This window comes from Crocuta crocuta, unplaced genomic scaffold (assembly GCF_008692635.1).
Source record: "Crocuta crocuta isolate KB4526 unplaced genomic scaffold, BGI_CrCroc_1.0 scaffold154, whole genome shotgun sequence".
NCBI lineage: Eukaryota > Metazoa > Chordata > Mammalia > Carnivora > Hyaenidae > Crocuta > Crocuta crocuta.
This window is the reverse complement of record NW_027530545.1, coordinates 3,882,561-3,905,267: the sequence shown is the minus strand read 5'-3', so window position 1 is coordinate 3,905,267 and position 22,707 is coordinate 3,882,561. Positions and strand designations below refer to the sequence as shown.

Genomic DNA, 22,707 nt, shown 5'->3' with positions numbered 1-22,707 from the left:
CGTTCATTAATGGACTCACAAACATTTCCTCACCACCCCCTTCCATCCTGTCCATTCCTATCCTTCAAAGGTTATAGCCACATCTGCCAGTGTTATCGTCTGAGGAAGAAGCACCCAGTGTTTTTGTTAAGTTCAAACTAATCCAATGCTTTAACTCATAGCACTGGTGGGAGTGAACTATCCGTAACTCCATATATCCAAGTTGGGCTGCTAAAATCCCTACAAGAGAAGTCTCCTTTGGATTGAGAGCAACTAGATCCTCTGTGGCCTTGTTTCATGAAGGAAACATCTCAAATTGATTACTGTCTTTTTGAAAAGCAGTATTATGAATTAAACTGTGGGTGTCCAGAGGCTCTGTAATAATGAAAGCACCAATGGCAACAGTACTGTAAGTAGATGGATGAATCCACACGATTCTAAATAATTAACATAAAATGGCTGGAGGAGGGCAGTGGAAAATTACTACCATGATAGCAATATGATCAAGGATACGGGGCACCATTATTCACTTCAGAGTGCTTGTATTTAATAGAACAAATCTGAGTCTGTTCAGCAGTGGAAAATAAAGGTTGACAGAAGAGAATTCCTATGGTGACTGTAATGTTAGAGGTTTGCAGGACACCGTGGGGACACGAGCTCCCCTCTGGCAGAGAGAGCGATCAATGTCATTTTACACGCTCAAAAAAATTACTCAGCTCAAAGAGCCACAGGGTCATCTTATGGTAACACAAGCCAGCTTGTAACTAAGTAGGATTAAGGGATTACATTTCATTTATATATTCAATTGTCTGCCTGTCTGCTTTGCTCACCATGTATTATGTAGCTTTTAATACTACAGTACTGGGCCAATTTGAACTTTGGCCTTCTTAAAATGTACCATTTTCAATTTCTCTGAAAAGGACCAGGGTACCGATACCCAGTGAAAGCAAAATGAAGTCTAATCAGGTAGTGTATAGATGAATATTCCAACTATAAATTCAGGCCAGTAAGATTTTTTTTTAAAAATGGGTCCTAGCTTCACTAGCCCACCTTTTGTCTGCATCCCACCTTTTCTTCTGTGAATCCAGGGCAGGCAGTGAAGCAAAGTCTTTCCTCTTCCAGAGTAGAACTGGGCTGTGGCAGATTCAAAATGGCCACATATTTTTTGGTGCTCCCTGCACTGAGATGGAGGATTTATGTCCTATCTCCCTGAATCCGGGCAGCTTCTGTGACTCTTTCGCCTGGCAGAACACTGTAGAAGTGATGCTGTACTGTTACCTAAGGTCAATAGCTAAGCTTAAGAGATTGGAATGCGTGGCTTTTATAGCCCTGGGAGCTGCCATGTAAGAAGCCTGTCTCCCTGTGGGAGAGAGCCGATGGGGAGGCCCTGAGACTATGTGGAGAGAAAGAGGAGCTGGCTAAGCCCAGCCTTCCAGCCACCTCCCGGAAGGAACCATGCCAGCCACCAGCTGAGTGCCACCAAAGGCTCATTGTTTGAAGTCACTAAGTTTGAGGGAAGTTTATTGCACAGTCATGGATAAACAAAACATCCTAGAACAAGGGTGGCAACTTTGGTGCAACTTTGGTGGGGGTGGCTACAGGCCTGCCTCCTGCTTCCGTAAACAAAGAGTGACTGGAACACGTGCATTCATTTACACGTTTTGTGTGGCTGCTTCCCTGCCACCAAAGCAGAGTTGGGTAGTTTTGTGAAGAAGACCATAGGGCCCACAAAACCGAAAATGCTTACCTTCTGGCCTTTACTGGAAAAGTTTGCTCACCCCTCTCTTAAATGAAGCTTCATCAGGGTGCCCAGGTGGCTCAGTAGGTTGAGCATCGGACTCTTGATATCAGCCCAGGTCATGATCTCATGGCTTTGTGAGTTTGAGCCCTATGCTGGGTTCTGTGCTGACAGTGCAGACCCTGCTTGAGATTTTCTCTCTCTCTCTCTCACTATCTACCCCCCACCCCCAACTCAGACTACCTCTGTCTCTCTCAAAATAAATAAATAAACTTAAAAAAAAAAAAAAGAAGAAGAAACTTCACCTGTGAAACCCAAGCTTCTCTTTCTAGGAGAATATATAATAACCAGTTTGTGGCCATTCACTATCTGATGCTGACTTTGGCCAAGGCTTATGTTCTTTGGAAAGCCAGTTCACCTCTCTCGGTCTCAGTTCCCTCCTTTAATAATGAGGAGGTTGGACTGGATCAATCCTCTAGAAGTATTCCGCGAAACACTAGATCCACAGGATGCTCTATGGAAAAATGGTTCCACACTCACAATTTAAGGGAAACACTGTATACTATCCTGATGGAGATATAGAATACTCATTAGTATATTAAGGCTTCTGCAGTAGAGAAATCAGTTCATCTTTGTTTACAGAAGTGTTCCCTCAAACATTTTTGCTATCAGAACTCTCTCTCCACAGCACCTGCTGACATCACATGGAGACCATATTGGGAAGAACACACTCCAGGAAATACTACCCTGGCTGCTCTTCAAGGTTCCTTTCTGCTTCAACAATCCCTGAGTCTAGGATTCATTTTTCTGGCTACAGAGAGCTGAGTTTTTTCAACACTATTTTAGACTTCCCTTTCTAAAGACTGCTGCCTTTAATTTCTTAGCAATGTGCGACTCTGCCAGTATAACTTGCTGACTTTTCAGATTGGAGATGTAGTGGCCAATTAAGCAAGTTGTAAACTCTCCTAGAGGAACTAAAATGACATAGTGATCACCAGGCTTTCAGGGACAATTATAATCATGGTCTTAAAGCAAAGCAGGGACACATGCAGACACAGTTTTAGATTACTACTAGTTTTTATAATCCAAAGATTTTTTCTCACATGTGCCAACATAGCGTGTAAAATTCCTTCTTAGCATTACAAATGCTATTCAAGCAATACCAAATGAACATGTTTAATAATGTAAACCATGTTTAGAAAATATTAAATACAAAGTAGCCTTACTTATTCAGACTGCTTGTTTAATATTTCAGGTTATCTGATCAATTGCATAAAACAAGAATTTGCTGCTGAGGAGAGCCTGGGTAGCTCAGTCGGTTGAGCGGCCCACTCTGGATTTCTGCTCAGGTCATGATCTCACAGTTCATGGGTTTGAGCACTTACAGTAAGGAGCCTGCTTGGGATTCTCTCTCTTCCTCTCTCTCTGCCCATCTCCCTAATGTGCACGCACGTATGCCCATGCTCTCTCTCTCTCTCTCAAAATAAATAAACTAACAAAAAAAAAAAAAGAATTTGCTGCTGAGACATAGAGCAAGGCTATCTCCCAAGTGCATGAGGCTGTGTGAGATTCATGACATATAGACAAGTCCTAAGGCACCTCACGTGCAAATGTATTATTTGCATTTAAGTGTGCACCTATAGCTTCTTGGTTCCAGCCATTTTAGAGGTAACAGATGCATTATATACACAATTATTCAATTGTCAGCCCTCTCAGAAGCTAAAATGCCTCAATTTTAATAGGACACGAGTATTTTCCCTAATAATTATGAGGAATAAATGTTAACAAACTCATTCTCATAAAAAGCTCAAACTAAAAAGAAACATGTTTAATTCACCTAGAATGTATCTCAAGCAATCACTTTCTAAGACCTCTAAGGGATACCTGGGTGGTTCAGTCGGTTAAGCATCCAACTTCAGCTCAGGTCATGATCTCACAGTTCGTGGGTTCGACCCCCGCGTTGGGCTCTGTGCTGACAGCCAGCTCAGAGCCTGGAGCCTGCTTCAGATTCTGTGTCTCCCTCTCTCTCTGACCCTCCCTTGCTCACGCTGTCTCTATCTCTCAAAAAATAAATAAAGCAAAACAAAACAAAACAAAACAAAAACATCATTCACCAAAACTTGTGTATAACCTAAACCAGTGGTTCTCAACCAGGAGTGATTTTTTTTCCCCTAAGGGACATTTGGCAATGTCTAGAGACACTGTTGGTGGTCACAGTTTGGAGTTGTTACTGGCCAGGGGAGCTGCTAAACACGTAGGACAGGTTCCCATAACAAAGAATTATCCAACCTAAAATGTCAATAGTGCTGAAGTGGAGAAACCCTGATCTGAACCACTTTTTTTGGCACAGGTGGAAGCACATGTGACTCCTGATCTCAGGGTCGTGACTTCAAACCCCACATTGGGTGTAGAGACTACTTAAATAAATAAAACTTAAAAACACCACTATTAATCTGTAAGAGATTTACAAAGTAGTATCTGTAAGGATATTTGTGACCTACCAAATTGCCTGCTAAGAGCTGATGTAGTCAACTGCTATCTATTTTTTAAACAGTGAAGTGTAGTTGACATATCTTATCAGCTTCAGGTGCCGGACATACTGATTTGACAATTATAGACATTACAGCATGCTCACCACAAGTGCAGTTACCATCCGTCACCATACAAAGCTAATACAAATTATTGACTACATTCCGTATGCTGTACTTTTCATCCCATGGCTTATATTTATTTACAGCTGGAAGTCTGTACCCTGTAATCCCCTTCACCTATTTCACCTGCCTCCTCTCTGGCAGTCGTCAGTTTGTTCTCTGTATTTGAGTCTGATTCTGCTCTTTGTAGCCGACTGTAATGTTATTAGATTGTACAGTCCTTGAAGGCAGGAACATGCCTTTGAATCCCTAGCAAGGTAAAAGGCCTAATCCATAAATAATACTTGCTACATGTAATCCTTGCAGGTGAGCCACAATGAATTGAGATGACCAAATATTTTGACTTTGTCTGATTTAACCATATGGTGACATGGATACCGTGTCCTCAGACATGCTCACGGATAGTTCTGGAGAAGTATCTATCTTAATGACATTTTGAAACCATGAGGATATCACCTTCCTTGACATATATTCTGCCTTTTTTTTTTTTTTTTTAATACTCTCTTCTTCCTTGGGCTCCATAGCCTTCATGGTTTCCCTAACATCTCTACACTGATTACTTCCAAAATCTAGATAGAATCAGTCTTGCAGTTGAGAAGGGTCTTAGACACCATGTCCTTCAGACTTCACCAGAATAGATTCCTCCCACATCTTGACATCTGTTTCTAGAGGCCACTCCACCTCCACCCTAATTCCAAATGAATTCAGTGAGAGACTAGGAGCTCAGTACTTAGAAAGTCATCCCATTCTTCCTGGTGTTTGCATTTGAGTAGACTTGTAAAAGATCTTGCTCCTGGTGGAGGAGTCTGCTCATTCTGTCCAGTGAAATTAGGCCTATCTGCTCTCTAGTCAACACAGATCTGCTCCCAAAACTTCTGCAGATCTTGGGGCCACCTGAGGGTCCTCACAGGACTAGGCTGCCTGCACAGTGTAGACCCTTCTACCTCTGTGAAGGTAGATATGACCAATTTTGAGATATTAATCTGTGTTTTTCCTTTTGTATTTTCCCCCTTTCTTTTCTACCACTCATGCAGGTGGCAGGGTCTGGGCTTCCTTGCTCAGGGCGGAGGATGGGGAGGGCAGGGGGGGTACTATGGCAGGAAATTGCCAGCTCTCCATTTCCCTTCCTGGGTTTTGTTTCCCAAAAGCCTAAATTGGTTGGAGAGGGGCACTTGGGTGGCTCGGTCAGTTAAGCATCCAACTTTGGCTCGATCCATGATCTCATGGTTTGTGGGTTCGAGCCCCACATCAGGCTCTGTGCCGACAGCTCAGAGACTGGAGCCTGTTTCAGATTCTGTGTCCCTCTCTCTCTCTGCCCCTCCCCCACTCGTGCTCTGTCTCTCTCTGTCTCAAAAATAAATAAAACCAAAAAAAAAAAATACAATAAAAAAAGGACTGGATTTAAAAAAATAAATTAAAAAAATAAATTGGTTGGAGAGATTTTGCTAACTGACTCAGGAAACAAAAGAAGGCGGGGATGCTTTTAGATACAACAAAAGCCAAGAGGAAGTTCCGCTAATAGCAACAGGAGGGGAAAAGCGGGAGACACCTCCTCTCACCCAGACACAGAAGAGGAAGGAACTCTCTTGCCATGTCCCAGAGAGGAGGGGCTTATCTAAAGATTCCCTGTTCCAGATGAGGTTTGAAGCAGAACATCCAACCCTAAGGGCCACATAGACATGGCCAACAGTTGTCTGAATTGGAATTGTATCCCCCAACTCCCTCAACTTCCTCATCAACCACTCCCTGCCCACCCCCCTGCCCAGTTCTTTGTTCTGCCCTGAAGAGATGTCTTGTACAGCAAAGTTGGCACCAAAGATTCATCTACACTACACAGCTCTGTGTAGAGGTAGAGTGGAACAACAAACAGGTTTGTTGGAGTCAGATCTAGGGTTGAACTTGGNCTCCTATACGTGCAAACATATGATATTTGTCCTTCTCTGCCTGACTTATTTCGCTCAGCATAACACCCTCAAGGTCCATCCATGTTGCTACAAGCTTCTTGATCAGGGACTTAGCTTTCCCTTCTAGAGAGTAGGGATAGTGTTATCTACTAGGGTAGTCTTAGAGGTCCATGCTCAGATTTCCTGGAAAACTTGTAGTCAGCAAATAGCCTGGGGCGGGGGTTAGGGGGCCGTGGCACCTTCCAGAACCACTACAGTATTCAGGTCAAGGCCATGCTCTCCACAGGCTGCTCCTAGCCAGTGCCTGAGCACAGCACGGGGACTAGAGCCTGGACATTTCTGCCCATGTGTGACAAACACGGAAGAATGCTGCATCTCAGTCTGAGACTCCTTCTCTCCATTTCTCCTTCCTTCCTCCTTTCCTTTCATGAGATCAGACTTAACGTCTGGTTGGAAGGCTTTCCCGGCTTGTTCTGCCCCCTTTCTCAGGCACTTTCTCCAACAAATTTGCACTTCTAGCTCTATTTAGGTGTCTCTTCCCAGAAGACCCAAACTGATGCAAGTCTCTTTATAAGACTATTCTAAAAATTGGAAACAATAGCATAGTTCCTAGTTTTTGGTAGCTGCTCAATAAAGGTTAACTTCCTTTAGCTGATAAGGATGATAGAGTTGGGGCTGGGTAATACATTCTTCAATACACACACAGTGCTTTAACCATACATTCCATTTTGCAAGTGGGCTTCATTCATAGGCCGTGTGTAGTTACACTTCTTAACACAGCACTCCAGACTCCAAGCTATCCAAATTATCTGTGGACCGGTAACCAGGTGTGTGTACAGGTGGGTGGACTGTGAGGGCCGGAAACTGGCTTTGAAGCCAGATAGATCTAAGCTAATCCTAATTTGCTGTGTGACCTTAGTAAAATCATTTAACTTCTCCTCAGTCACCTCATCTATGAAATGGGGATAATATTGCCTAACCTTACTAGATAACGGTGTAGATTAGAGATAATCTATGTAAAGCACCTAGCATAGTATCTGGCCTATCCAATAAAAGGATGCAACATATTCTTATCACCTTTCATTTACTCACTCATCCAAAAAATATTTACTGTGGGCCTACCGGTATAAAGGACTGAGATGAGATACAACAGTGAAACAGATAGGAATGGATCCTTACAGAGCCTGACAGGTTAGGCATGGCACAATGCAAAGTACATCCAATAATTATAACAGAAACATCTACATGGTTCTTATTATGTGCCAGTCCCTGTTCTTAGAGCTAAGATTCACCCGTTGAATCTTTATACCAAGCCAGTGAGATAGGTACTTGCTGAAGATTACATAACTAGTGTGTATTTGAACAACAGGCAATTTGGCTCCAGAATCCATACTTTTTACAGCTCTGCTGTCTTGTCTCTCTAAACATCCGAATTAGATTTTATGCTTCCACAGAGCATAAATGATCCTTACACAAGTACATAAGAAAAATCTAGTGAATCAACTCAGTAGGAAAGACCGTTATTTCCTTTAGAGAAACACAGGCACAGAAGTAGTAAATCAGCAGAGCAGGTGTAGACACTGATCAGCCCCTGGTGACCCATATGATAGCAGTTATCTCCCCCAACACCCACCCAAATCTCTGCCATTTTCTTGGCTTCCAACTCAGCAGCTGTTTTCTGGCAATGGCACTAGGAGCAGAGTTGCTATATGATTTTTCATCTTACTTAACCCTGACCTCTTCTTTATCTGCTATAACCACAGGGCTCTTCCTGTTCCCATAAATTCTCAACCTGTGAGGTTATATCTTTTCTGCCTACTGGAACTTCCTGGCTGAAAAGTTAAAGAGAAGTCAAATCAGTATGTTTTATTTTTCTTCTCTTTTCATAAAAGTGTCAACATGACCGGATTAAGTAGTTTGCTGAGCGTATGCAAGGTAATCAAGGTAGCAGGCAAGGACATCAGACCCTGAACATCAGGTTAAGTTCTTACTACATGGCAGACACCACTCATTTCTGGATGCCTGAGTGTAGCCAACATGACAGCAGCAGTTAGTTTGAAAAATGTTTATGACACCATGTCATCACCATCATTCTAGAACAAAAATGACAACGGTAATATGAAAACAAATAACAGCAACAACAACAACAAAAAACACTACTGTCTCCTGTCTAGGCAAGAATGACTAAGACAAAAAATTACAGTACTTACTGGGGGACACTGTGCAAGTTTATCAGCTGCCACCAGTTGAACATTTAAGTGTTTACTTTGGGACTTCCCTCTAGATTTAATCAACCGCTGTAAAACCTGAGAGAAGAAGCCATAAATCAACAAGTTAAAAGAAAACTAAAAAAAAAAAAAAAAAAAAACCCAAGATCTTTTTTATAGTCTGTTTAGCTCTGAGTATTAATAGAGAGGAAATACAATATGAAAAACCATATATATAAACTCTGTAATGACATCACCCACTTACACTGGCTCTGAGTTATAGTGGATTTGATGTGTTCATCCTATTCTCGTTCCGTGGGAGGGCTTGGTGGGATCTTGAGTTCCCGCCCTAGATATTACCCAGAGATTTCAAAGAGAGCCCTGCAAACGTGTAGGAACTGATCTGTACCAGGTCATTTATGTCCATATTCAGTTAAGTAATATTTTAGTCCACTATCTTAATGTCAGAAAAAATATCAGTCATTAATATATTTGGTTCTTTTGGTCATTGATAATTATTAAGGTGTTCCAGTTTAACTTTACATTAATAAGATGATATTATGATAGAAATCTAGGCAAAATATTTGCACTGGCATACTGCTACATACAAACCAGTGAAAACCTGTGTCATTTGGGCACTGTTATAACTGCATTTGCCATATACTCCCCTCTCCCTGACTTTTTTTAGCTGAAACAGGGTCCTCCCCCCAAAACAGTACTAGTCAGTGAGGCTCTATGATACCTTGGTGCATATGTCCATAGATGCTCCTGTTCCTACACTTAATGACCCCCTAGTGACTGGGGCAGGGGGTGATAGAGGTCAAAATCTATTCTACTGCAGTGAAGGGTGCTTGAATCTCCTTCAGTTCTGGACCAAATAGACCTCCAGGGGGTCAACGCAACTTCAGTCCATGATAATGGTTCTCCAAAGGCCCAGGTTTGGTCAGGATTCCCAAATTCACTCCGTGCAGAATCAGTGCCCAGAGAGATGGAAAGCTGAGGGGTTAGGGAAGGGCATAACTTTCTCCACCTGTGAGAGATGACTGGTTGGAAGCTGAACTGGCATTTTAGCACTAAATTGCACTCTTGGAGGCACTGAAAATAAGCAGTACCTCTCTAGAATATCTATTTCATGTTAACTTATTAAAATATCATCACTTCTTAAAAATGAAAGAACACTCAAATCAAAAGAGACCAGTTTGAGGCTGTCTCACTTTTATTTTTATCTACCTTTGGGGCATACACATGGCAGATATCCCATTATATTTAATCACAGCATATCTTCTTCCTTAAAGAAGCCAACCCAAGCATATATATACACATCTATTACTTTTCCATAATAGATTCTATACAGTAATGTTTGACTTTATATATGATAAATATAGATTCCTTTCTTGAACTATCTACTCTCTCAACTGGGGAGAGAATATAGGTGCTACAAGAATCAATATTACCCAAGACATTTACTAGGACAGAACATAAAGTCTCTGAAAAGCCATACTTCACTTTTTCTCGCCTTTCTTAATTTTTTGTTTCTATTATACTCTTGTAAAACCGCCCGGTTAGGGAACCACAACAGACAGGGATCTTCTTTAAAACAATGGCTATTCTTGGGGCGCCTGGGTGGCTCAGTCGGTTCCGCGTCCGACTTTGGCTCAGGTCATGATCTCACGGTTCGTGGGTTCGAGCCCCGCGTCAGGCTCTGTGCTGACAGCCAGCTCAGAGCCTGGAGCCTGTTTCAGATTCTGTATCTCCCTCTCTCTCTGACTCTCCCCTGCTTGTGCTGTCTCTCTCTCCCTCTAAGAAATAAATAAAACAAAAAAGTTAAAACAATGGCTATTCTTTATTTGCTATCTTTGGATTTTTAGAAGCTGTACAGACTGCAGGAATTAAAAGCTGCCCATTAAAAAGGGTTTCAATAAGGTACCCTCCTTACTAACAAAAAAAAGCATAGAGCAAAGAATATATCGAAAGAAACGAGCTTCTAATCCTTAAGGAAGAAATGAGGTAATTACCTTTGGAGATGAAACTTTGACATGAACAATAATTGGTGCTAAGGAAGTCTTTATAAGTTGTGCTGGGTGATTGATGGTGTCTGCATCAAGAACAACCAGTTGCAAAGATCTTGCCAACTCAAAGATTCTTTCAATTTCACTTTGTACTTCCGCTAAAATGAGAAATAATACATAACAGGACACAGTTATTTTTATTAATTAGTTCTTCTACTTAAACCCATTTAAAACCTTTTGGATGTTTGTCTATATTGCACAACAAGGACATTCTGAATTTCATACTTCTATTAACTTAAGATCTTTCCTAAAGAGAGGGAGATGGGTTGAGTTTTCCATAAAACCAAAATATTGGTGGAAAAAAAAAAGAGATGGCTCTCTTGACTCACTTCTTACACTTGCCCTGATGTTTAGCTATTTATATAACTATGTTGTTTTTGATTGTTGCTTTATTCCAAAGAACTTTTATTGTAGCTAAAACCACAATTAGGAAAGAATTGAAATACATGCAGAGCAACATTGCATGGAAAGCAAATTACACTAAAATATTTCAGCTAATCAAGAATTTATATATTGATATTTTATGAATTTTTTTAAAAAAATCCCACAATTCATATATTTTGACTGATATGCACATTGTTGTATCCAGGGTTAAGTGTTCTGTTACACTTACATTAACATATTGCTATGCTTTAATTCAAGTATTAGGGCCAGTACACTGTTCTAAGGCATAATCTTCAGTATTAAAAAGGAAAACAACTAAGGCCAATTATATTATAAATGCTGCCATGCCTTGAGAATGCAATCTATTCAACTGGTTCTAATAACCAGGCAATCCAAATCTCTGTGTGAATCTGGTCAAATAAAAAGATCTAGTTATTTGTCTGAAGCACTCGAGCTATTTTTAAAGCAAAACAGATTACCTATATAAATAATAGGTAATATGGTTTCTAAAACATAAAAAAGCTTTTTCACATATATTTTATAAATCATCTGATTTATTGGGTCATGTCCAAAGTCTGAATTAGACTACTTAAGTTTCAGAGAGATGATCTTTGGTTTGCTCTTTACCTATTTTTATTTTTGGCCTATTTATTATAGGCATGACCTAGCAATGTGGTAATCTCATTTAAATTACACAGGACAAAGTTACCTAATTTAAATTACTTCAAAGATGGTCCAAGAAACAGGTGATGTTGCTTTAAATATACTCATTTGCTTTTACCAGAATGTCATGATTTGTTTTGCTTATCCAGTATACATTCAAATTCATGTCACCCACCAAAAGTTTCTCCCTTCCATAACCAAACATACGGACAAGGTGTGTGGGACCATGGATGTTCAAGACTATCATGCAACTCTAATTTGGAAGGCTCTGCATAAGAGCATAAAATTCTTATTTCCCACCAAATCACTGATGTTTAATGCATGATTTGTATTAGAAATATGAAATCAGAGAGTCAACATAGCTATCATTTTTCATAGCATCCAATTCCAATGGTCTAAAAGATTTCACGTTACTTTTGAATCGTGACTAGCTCTCAAGGTATCTATGTAAAGAATCTGGACAACTAGGCTTATTTGCAAAATTCTTCTGAAGTCACATACTACATTTGTCAATAATAAATAACATACTTGTCCTTTTTTTCTCACATGTCAAAAACATTTTTTTTTTAAAAAAAGACATCTCTCTTATGAGAGAAGTTTGGAAAATAAATTTTATTTTTATTGTAGTAGATTTTGGCCTCAGGCTATTGGGGTGTGTTCTCCATTTGTTGTTGTCACTAAATGGCCAGTAGTTTAAGGCAACTCCCGGCCAGGACTGTTGTACAACAAGTCTGTGCTGCTTTCAGTTTCAAATCTGTATATAATATTTTCTCAAGTAGCAAAAAGGCAGTAATGAAAACTGGATTGCTCTGGTATCAAGAACCCTTGAGGCACACTGTGTAAATAACTCAGAAATGCCTGGGCCTTATTTACTCTACACCAGCAATGAGGTAAGTGTGGTTTTTGACCTGTGCAGAGGGCAAGCGCATCTACTGCTTAGCCAACACAGAACTCTTAGACAATAGCATTCCAGCATGAGTGGAGAGTTGCTCGGCAAGCAAGCCAGGAGGCTGCAGGGCGCTGCACTATATACTAGAGTGGGTCCATATTTGGATAATAGGTATATAGAATTCAATACATAAACTGTCTGAGAAAGAGAATGGCATATATATCTACATAGCTCATTTTCTTAAAGAAAACCTTGAGGCAAGCCCAACAATCCTGACTTTCCATGCTGATTCTCAGAAGGTTCCAATGGAAGTCTCACCATGATCTTATTCCAGACAAATGGGGCTCTGAGAAATTATGGACTATAGTGCTGGAGGGACCTTGATGAACACTTCTATAACTTGACCATAACTGATCTAGACCCACCTCTCTCTAGCACCTCTGACACCTGGATCTTTCTTATATCCAAATGCTTAAACTACTTCAGTGGCTCCTTTGGGTTCAAAACAACGTTTCCCAAAGTGAATACCCTGGAACACTAATCCGATAAGATACCCTAAGGGGAAAAGAGACATTTTTTTTTTTGCAAGCTATAATAATTTCTTTTGGAATTTCAAACGTGCATTAATTACCCTTTGTATCTTAATGGCTCTTCGAAGTCTTGCAGTAAAGAAATCTGCCAATTGTTTAATCCAAATTTCCAAACTTATTTGACTAAGGAAAACAGTTTGAATGTAACAACAATTAGAATCTTTTAGAATCCACATTTCATAGAATCTACCTTGGAGGTTTCTTTAGCAAGGCATACTAGAGCCCTAACAAGCTGGCCTCAACCCACATTTTCAGTCCCTCCCCCTGTTACTCTCAAACCATGCTCCCCACTCTCCTTTTTTAAGTGTGCTGTGCACAAACTACTTCTTTATCACCTATGCAGTGTTTTTGTACATGCTGATGCCTTTGCACATTCTTGTCTTCCATGAAGAACCGGCTCAAACAGAACTTCTTCGAAGTCTTCTCTTTCACCTCTTACTCCCCACCCTTCTTTCTTTATACCCTTAGCTCTTTGTTCATAAATCTATTATCAGACAGTATTTTAACCATCTGTCCTTTCTTTATTTCTGTTGGCTTATGGGTAAGATACTTTGTCTTTGTTATGTTTGTACTTACTAAGTCTGGCATAATTCATGGCATATAACAACCACCATGTGATGAGGAAGTCTACAAATGTGGATTAACAAGCAGGCAAATGGATATAAGTGGCTCACATAGTGATTATTATTACAGACTCCCATTAAATTAATTCCGATGGCTATAGGTATATGGATTTACAAAGCCAAGGGAAAAAACAATGAACTGACATTCACCTTGTTTCTTCGTCAATATTTATACTAACTCCATTCCACGGACTGAAACAGGTGACTAGATCACACAGAATGACTTCAAAGAATATCCATGATACCCTTGACTGGTGTAGATGGTTAGAGTCAGGCAACCTTGCTTATGCTTTTAAGTGTCTTTAGTCTCTCATTATACATCTGAGGAAGGAGTAATTAAAAGTCAAAGGCACTTCGTGGAGCAAGGAGAGTGGAAGACGTAAGAACAAAGAACAGATGCTTGTTTAAGAAATCTTCAATCTAATTTGGCATCCTTGTCTCCCACAGCATTTAACTTTAGTCACCTAATCTGATTCATCATCATCAATTCTTCCATTGTTACCTCCTCAAGGCAAAAATTACTGTCTTAGAGTGTTTCACTCCATATGTGAGGGTTCTAAATACAAGACTAAGGAAAGAACCACTGATGTCCAAGCTCTTGCCTTCACACAGACTAACAACTATTCATTCGGTATGTTTAACATTCTTTTCATAAAGCAATCATGCAGCAAATATTTATTGAACAATTACCATGTGCCTATCCCATGCCAGGTATATACAGAGGATACTTTGTAGCCTCTTTCCAGTTGGTACAATTCTTAGTGCAGGGTCAAGGTATAGCCTTCGAGAAATTCTTGATGGAACGTTTAGGCATGCAAGCTATCTTGGAATTTTTTTGTGTCTATCATCACCTCAGTAATTTAAGAAAATGTAGTGACATAAAGGCCATTATCTTTCCTACTTTGCTCACGAGGGAGGAGTCAGTAAAACAAACTGCCCTCAGAATGTGAATGCAAAAGACTCTCCCAGAAATTTATAAGCAGACTGCACCACTCTTGACAATCATAGCGACCACAAACAGGCTTTTGAGATGAATGGCACTATTCCCCAGCAATGGGGACTTGTTTCTGTGGATGGTGATTCCATCTTCCACAGCCCTGCTCATAACATGGCATTACGTAGCTAACCACATAAGGCGTTTTTCCTTTCTCCATCATGGTGAATTTCCATCATGGTGAATACTTTCTAACTGCTGCTCCAGGAAAGACACATTTAAACTCCCTACATGTTATTCATGCCCATTGCTATTTCCACTTAAAGATGTGACTCTTCTGGGTACTATCAGCTAGCAGCAGAAGCAATACTAAGACACCATTATCTAGCTTTCTTCTAAAGATCTGAGAAAGTTGAACATCTCATTTCTTTTCACGTGAGCTGTGAAGCAGGTATGACCTATCATTAGCCTCATTGAGAAGCTTGGGCAGAGTAGAGATGAGTGGTTTCACGTGGTTAGGCAGTAACAGACCAGGGGAGCCCACTGAGGATCCTCCCACCAGACTACTGATTCACTAATTGACTAGAGCTGAGAGAGAGGAGGCTCTGGCTGTTGAAGGGTTTTGCTCCCTTCTCTTCCATGGGTAGCATTCTCTTCGGTTAATCAGCACTTCCCCATTCAGAATGGGGAGCAAATTAGAAAAGACATTCACAAGGAAACATGTGTCATCCCACTCTGAAAACATAGCTTGGAGAAGTACCATATTTGAACATCTTACCTAAGCTGGACCGAGTGTTTGAACGTTCAATTATTGCTCGCTTGCTGGGATTATTTAGGACAGACCTCTTAGCAAGAGAAATGTCAGCTGTCACTCTTGTTATTGATATCCTACGAATAGGAACACAGAACAGAACAAGCCAGTAGAAGTGTTATGGGGCTCTCAAGTGATTTATAACCACAGTATTTAATAACCACTCTACATACTGCATTGTAACCTCAGTATAATGAACATTTGCCACAAGTATTTTAAACAGGCTTTGGCTAGTATTAAAATATAAGCCAGGTATAATGGAGGAACGTTCAGGCTATTTAACCAAAATGAAAAACAAACCTGTGGTTACAAACAAAGCCCTTCTTCCACTACTGTCTACCTTGCCACATTCTCTTTATAACACACATTGCACCAGGAGGGAATTAAAACATGTGAATAAACCGTGCTCTTTCCAGGAAACCGCAATACAATTTCCCTACAATTCAGTCGCTTTGCTCTTGAACAAGGCTTTCAGGAACTACAAATGTTCTGCCCAGGCATATCAACCAGAGGGGAAAACCCTCTTTGTTTTCACCGACACTCAACCAGTCGGTAGTGATGTTGCATTCCTGGTGCTTTACAGTTAATTCATGATACAAGAAGCATTTCTCCACGAGCCCAAAGGAATGTTTCATTTAGAAGAATATGGAAAATAGGACTTCTGCACGCACAAGATCTGTCAGCATATTTGCTTAAGACTTTGAAAGCATAAAGTGGGAAGCCATAAAACACTGTAGTTGAGGGCAATGTGAGGATTGTGCCAGGATTCTGGCAAGTCAGAAAGTTTCCTGCAGTTATTCAAGTGAAGAATAAAGCAAAGACGTTGCAAATGAACAGAGAGAGGAGTCTATCTGCATATGATTCATCAAATAAGAATCTCTGGAATTTACAGTCTTAAATTTCTTCTTTCAAACCGGGATTGATCAATTTCAGGCTATTATCTACCTGTAGAATGCAAAGCATGCCTCTCTAAGCCAGTTACTGCCACCGTGGACCTTTCTCCATTCTCATTTTCAGAGCTTTGGCAGAGTTCTGGAGTGGAGACAAGAGAGTAGTGCCCCTTCCCTCTATGCTCAGTGCACCCATTTGCCTTCATTTTTATATTCCTTTAGGAACTGGAGCAGGGAAGAGGTAGAGTTGTTATCCATTACTGAGTCATCGTTTTGGTAAACTATTAGCACTCTCAGGAGACTCTTCACCTGACTTCAGTGACCCAAAGCCTTAAGGAAAACTTAAAATATTCCTTTTCACAAATGGTTGGAAATTGTTTCTTTAAAGCCACAAGCTGTCCAAAAGTTCTGATGCCATTTTAACAAAAGCACCTTCTTGTGTCATTGTATTGGATTTATAAGCTGTAGATGGTCGGTGAGTTTTAAATTCTTAAATTTTTTAGAATCTTTAATCACTAGTACATTATTTGAGGCATCTTCATATTATCTTCTACAAAAACCAAGAGTTTTGTGAAATACGTCCAGGTCACCAAAAACACTGAGGGGAGGCTGAGTTGACAGAGCTCCACCGTTCCTACCTTCCATGTCAGGCAAACACCTCTGCATTTCTGTTTCCTACATTGGGGTTTTATATATGATTTCACGTAAAAAACTGTTCAACTGCTAAAAGACATTGGGAAACACTGGTCAAGTACAACTGCTTCATTTTACCAAGAAAACGGAGACAGAGAGGAAGTTCCACATGATTAGTTACAGACTAAGAAGACCTGAAACACAGGCCCCCAAGCACCAGGCCAGTATTTAGTCACCTGACTGATAAGTCTTTTAGAGTTTCAGTTTTCTTCTCCAGACACCCCAAAGCCCCAGATGCATGCCAAATCATCAAGCACAGGTGTCGTCGATCTTGGGCATGAGCAGAGAAGTGGTCAGGACTTCTGTGAGGTTAAAGTCAAGTGGACCCCATGTCTGAGTCTGCATTACTCAGTTGGCCTTCAGCTTGAGGTGTGAAATCTCGTAGGCATCCTGTGTTCACAGCTTCTTTTATTTACAGAATAGAGATTGTTCATTTGTGTGTGTGTGTGTGTGTGTGTTGTTTTAAGGAGAGAGTTGCTGGTTAGAAACATACAAATTCCAGAGCAATTCAAATTTATGACTGGAGATGATGGGTTAAATGAAAAGCAGAATCCAACTTTCTAAAATAAAGACTTCGGAGGGCCCCAAAAGTCTATTCTGCTTATGGGAAATAAAATTTTCTAGTTCTATACAAGCCAAATAGTGAGCCTTGGTTCTTAAAATTTGAAAGGATTACCACCATACCAACACATAAATAGTTTTATAAGTTTTTACAAGTTTTACAAAAAAGCAAACAATAGCACACGTGCACACACACACACAGACAAATACACACACACACACACATTCATACCTGCTTCATATAGTCTCCAAAAAGAAAAAGGTATGCACAATATAGGGTTCTTTTTCTTGTTTTATTTGTCAACAAAATACCAGCGAATTTGTTAATACAAGTTATTTCTTAATAAAAGTACACATGCATGCATGAAGGAGCTCAGGACAAGTTAGACACAGACTTAGAAACCCCTTTGGTAAGAAAAGGCAGAGGCTTCTGTTTTCTGTTGCAAAGATACTTGCTCTTATCAAAATCAAAAACCAAATCCAAACTATTTTTTTTTGTAAAGACTCCTCAGAAATATAACTGCTTCTAGTTTATATACTTTAAGTTTAATATATTTTAAAAATATACTTTATATACTAGTTATATATTTTTATTACTTGTTTAACTTAAAAAATGCCCTTTCTACTTCTTTTCTTGCTGTGCTCATTCCTTCCGGTACTTCCACGCATCTTTTTTGATATATGTTTTCACAAAGTTCCCTAGGAAACTTTTCTGGGAGGCAGTGTTAGTAGTTACTGGCTACTAGATAAATGCTAACAGAAGTTCAGCTCCTCAACAAACTGGGTTTCGAAGCAAATGTCACTGAAAACTAACAAAAACTGTTCTCTAACTCTAGCAAATCTGAACCCCAACTGTTCTTTATTTCTGTTTTCAAATTCATCATAACCGATGCAATCTATCATGACCTATAAGTATTTGTTTCTTGTGAAAAGATATTACTTTTAGTTGTAACATAGCCATTCAAAAATAATTAGTACTTCAGGTCGGTTCAGAACAGCTATCAGGTCCTTCTATACTCTAAGCTTCCTACATCTAGTATGCAACACTGTTAGTGCACTAATTATAAAGACAACAAAAGCAAACTTCTAGTATTCACAGAGAAGAGTATTCCAAAGAACAGAACAGTACACTGTCAAGAGGATTGGGATGGAGGCCATACATAAACCTGAGTATTCTTCCTGGATCTTGCTCTAGCTGGTTGTGTGACCATGGACAAGTCAGATTAGCATCAGAATCCTAATCAATAAAATGGTGATACTGATCAGAATGACTAAAATGAACAGCTCAGGAAACAACAGATGTTGGCAAGCATGTGGAGAAATGGGAACCCTCTTGCACTGTTGGTGGGAATGCAAACTTGTGCACCTGCTCTGGAAAACAGTGTGGAGGTTCCTCAAAAAATTAAAACAATAGAACTACCGGACGACCCAGCAATAGCACTACTAGGAATTTATCCAAAGGATACAGAAGTGATGATTCATAGGGGCACATGTACCCCAATGTTTATAGCAGCACTATCAACAATAATCAAACTATGGAAAGAGCCCAAATGTCCATCAACTGATGAATAGATAAAGAAGATGTGGTTTATATATACAATGGAATACTACTTGGCAATGAGAAAAAATGAAATCTTGCCATTTGCAACAACGTGGATGGAACTGAAGGTATTATGCTAAGTGAAATAAGTCAGTCAGAGAAAGACAGGGATCACATGTTTTCACTCATATGTGAAATTTGAGAAAGTTAACAGAAGACCATGGGGGAGGGGATAGAGAAAAAACAGTTTCAAACAGAGAAGGAGGCAAACTGAAGGTTGAAGGGGGAGGGGAAAATGGGTGATGGGCATTGAGGAGGGCACTTGCTGGGATGAGCACTGGGTGTTGTATATAAATGATGATTGATGGGAATCTACTCCCGAAGCCAAGAGCACACTGTATACACTGTATTTTAGCTAGCTTGACGATAAACTATATTTAGAAAAAATGAAATAAATAGAATAAAATAAAATAAAAATAAAATGGTGATAGCAGCACTGCCAAACTATCTTATGGGGCTGCCAGCAGGGGCAAATGAGGCAAAATATAAAAGTGCTTTATCAAATAATTATTCATAGTCCCCTGTGTTTGATAGGCACATACATAATATATGCAAGACAATTACTAGAGATGTGAAGACTTGAAGGGGACAGTTTCTTTATATCCTACCATCAAAAAATGGCAGTCCACCACGAACTCTCCCACCACCAGAGTCAATGGAATTTATATAGATTTTGAGGGGAAGAGAATCAGGTCAATAGGTTGTAATCAAAACCTGATAATTTAAGTATTCATGTTTGGCATTAAAGTGTTCAATTACTTATCTCTAGTGTTTAACCACCGATGAGTCTCCACTTAGAATGGTAGAAGGAGATGATAAGAGGTAATACTGATTTTGAAACAGAAGGCGCTGTGTTGCTCTTTTCCATTTGCTGACGGCAGCTACAAGTTGTTTTCATTCTGCCATGACTTGGCTGCTCTGTGAAAGCATCAAGGGTTCCCATTGCTGTTTATAAATAAATACTACCTCTCCGAGTCTCCTAAGTTGTATTCTCAGCCTCTTTTCTTCAAAGTCTCAAACCATTTTTTAAAAAGTATCTTCCCCCTTTATTTTTACTTTTGAGAGAAAGAGAGAAAGAGTACGAGAGGCAGAGGGAAGGGGGAGGGAGAGAGAGAATCTCATGCAGGCTCCACACCCAGGGCAGAGTCCTGACACAGAGCTCAAACTCAGGAACCATGAGATCATGACCATAGTCGAAATCAAGAGTCAGACACTTAACTGACTGAGCCACCTAAGCACCCCTCAAACCCTTTTTTCCATTGAGTGGCCTTTGGCTAATGACTTCCTTTAACTTTAGATCTTATCTATAAAGGTTACGGGATTTTTGGCCACGATCACATTGGTTACAAAGTTTTTGATAACTGCCATAAAGCCGATCTGATCTTGTCAAAGTGCCTACAGCCAACAATTTTATTGGAGTTTGGAATGATTAACGTAGTTCAACAAATGGCAGCTGGTTCGACTGCTTGCTATTCTGACTATGAACCCGCTGTTTTGACTATGAATGTATATTCAACCAGCTAAGGAAACCTCGTACCAATACCTCAACTTTCCCCAACAAATGTTGGTGGTAGAAAGTGAAGAGAAAAGCTCCACATGCTTGTGAATCCTGCGTGTTCACCAGGCTGATGCCATTGTACCAGCTGGTTAGCCTCATGTAACTTACGATCTGTGCAGAGGCACTGTCGCCACATGTGGATTATGCACGTGGATGAGGGTTCCTCAGGAACTATTTAGTACTATGCCTTTCATTTTTCTTCCACGTATTACAGTTAGGCCCTACAGAAGCAATCACATAAGTAAAAATTGGGTAATAAGCAGCTCTCAGTTGACTCAAATAATTTCTCAGGTATCAAAACAGGGCAAGTATATGATTTTGTAACAGTCAAGCTGCTGAACTTTAATCCAATTTGTTGAATGACTATCTAACCAGGATCTGGAAAACAGTACTGAAGAAAGCCACTTGGCCAATGGATCCCTTTTTTGCTCTTTCTGAAAAATAATAAGACTTTCTCTGGACTATTTTGTCTAACTGACTGCATTCATAGCCAATGAAACACTGATTAGGTTTCCATTAGAACATACTGTTTATGCTGTATCACTGTGCTAAAGCCTTCTGTGTAATTGTTCTCTTGGCTGGTTTCGGTTAAAGACTATTTGTTGTTTTCACTCTCTTTATTAATTGGTAAAACAGAATACAGCAGATTGTCTTAGCTCAAAATGTAAGGCTATTTCCCACACAGCAGATGTGTCAGAGTCGGCGTGAAGCTACAAGCACATGGCTTCTTCCTTATCAGAGTCTACGTACCCTCAACTAATAAATTCATCACTGGTTTTTCTGCAGCACTGCCCTCTTATTATCTGACACCAAGTCCACTCTGCTACTCCCACCTTTCCTGTCTATCTTCTTTCAACTCTGCCATAAATCAGAGCTCTCCAGCGCCGACTCTCTTTCTCTGGTGATTACTTTTGCTGCTGTTTGAATCCTCCTCTTATCTCTGGATCCTCTATTGTGCCATCAGACCATACGGAATGCTTGGCAGTGACATTTTAATTCTATTTTACTAAAACCATCTTCAACAGTGTGTGTAAATGCTTGATGTGGCAACTTTACCTGACTCAAAACAAATCTCTGCTGTTACAATCAAATGCACTTCCTCTTTCTGGGCCTGAAAATTGAGGAAGGACCTCAGATGCTTCATTTTTGAAAGTAGTAATTAAGCCATTCACTTTCTTTGTAACATTTAAAAAATTCCCCTCTTCTGTTCCCTTAGGTCCTACCTTTCAGACAGTTAAAAACATTGTTGTTTATAAGGATGTTATGTGGTGACGGAAACAATCTAACACAAACTGGCTGTGTTATGGGATGGGATTGTTCAGCTTGAGGACTGTTACAATGGTCTCAGCTCAGAGCTTCCTTAGCTGAAGACACCAGGGGCTAAAACCATGTGACTTGAAGCACAGTTTAGGGAAGTGAGTGTGTGAGTGTGTGAGTGTGTGTGTGTGTGTGTGTGTGTGTGAGACCAAGACCATAGAAGACTGAACCGTGAATGTTAGCTGTCAACAAAGCACAGACTGCTGCATGAAGGTAAGGGGTAAGGCCCAGTCATCAGAGGCAAGACCGAGACCAATGCTATTAAAGTAGAGCTGGAAGTTCAGCTGTTCTTTGCAATGCTTTTTCAAGAAGTTAATTCCCAATAACCAAATATTCTCAAACAGGAGCAGTTTATCCATCTGTTTGCGGTTGCTGAAGCAAAGAGATTAGAATAAAAGAACTTTTACATTTCCTTCCAACCCCCATATTCTGGTATTCAGTGCTTCATTTGTTTTCTTTGTGACCACCTCATTGTGTATCTTCTTTTTTAAAAATGGGGGGAGGGGAGAAGGAGGAGCAGGATAAACCCAAGGCTTTATTAGTAAGCCTTTTGGGTGCACTAGATGAATGTGGCAGAGATGGTTATTTGTTCAGCAAAATCTATTTCCTCTTCCTCCTGAGCCATGGCTAGACTGTATTTCCTAGT

General features: G+C 40.1%; 1 protein-coding gene across 1 annotated transcript in view; it reads right to left on the bottom strand.

Annotated features, from left to right (window-relative positions):
- Window positions 1–22,707, bottom strand: part of CACNB4 (calcium voltage-gated channel auxiliary subunit beta 4) — a 235,245-nt gene that overhangs the window by 7,260 nt on the left and 205,278 nt on the right. The window contains exons 10-12 of the mRNA XM_077767831.1: window positions 15,410–15,519; window positions 10,495–10,646; window positions 8,483–8,578 (exon numbers count right to left, since the gene is read on the bottom strand). Coding sequence (XP_077623957.1) covers window positions 8,483–8,578; window positions 10,495–10,646; window positions 15,410–15,519 — 358 coding nt within the window. The remainder of the gene's footprint in view (window positions 1–8,482; window positions 8,579–10,494; window positions 10,647–15,409; window positions 15,520–22,707) is intronic.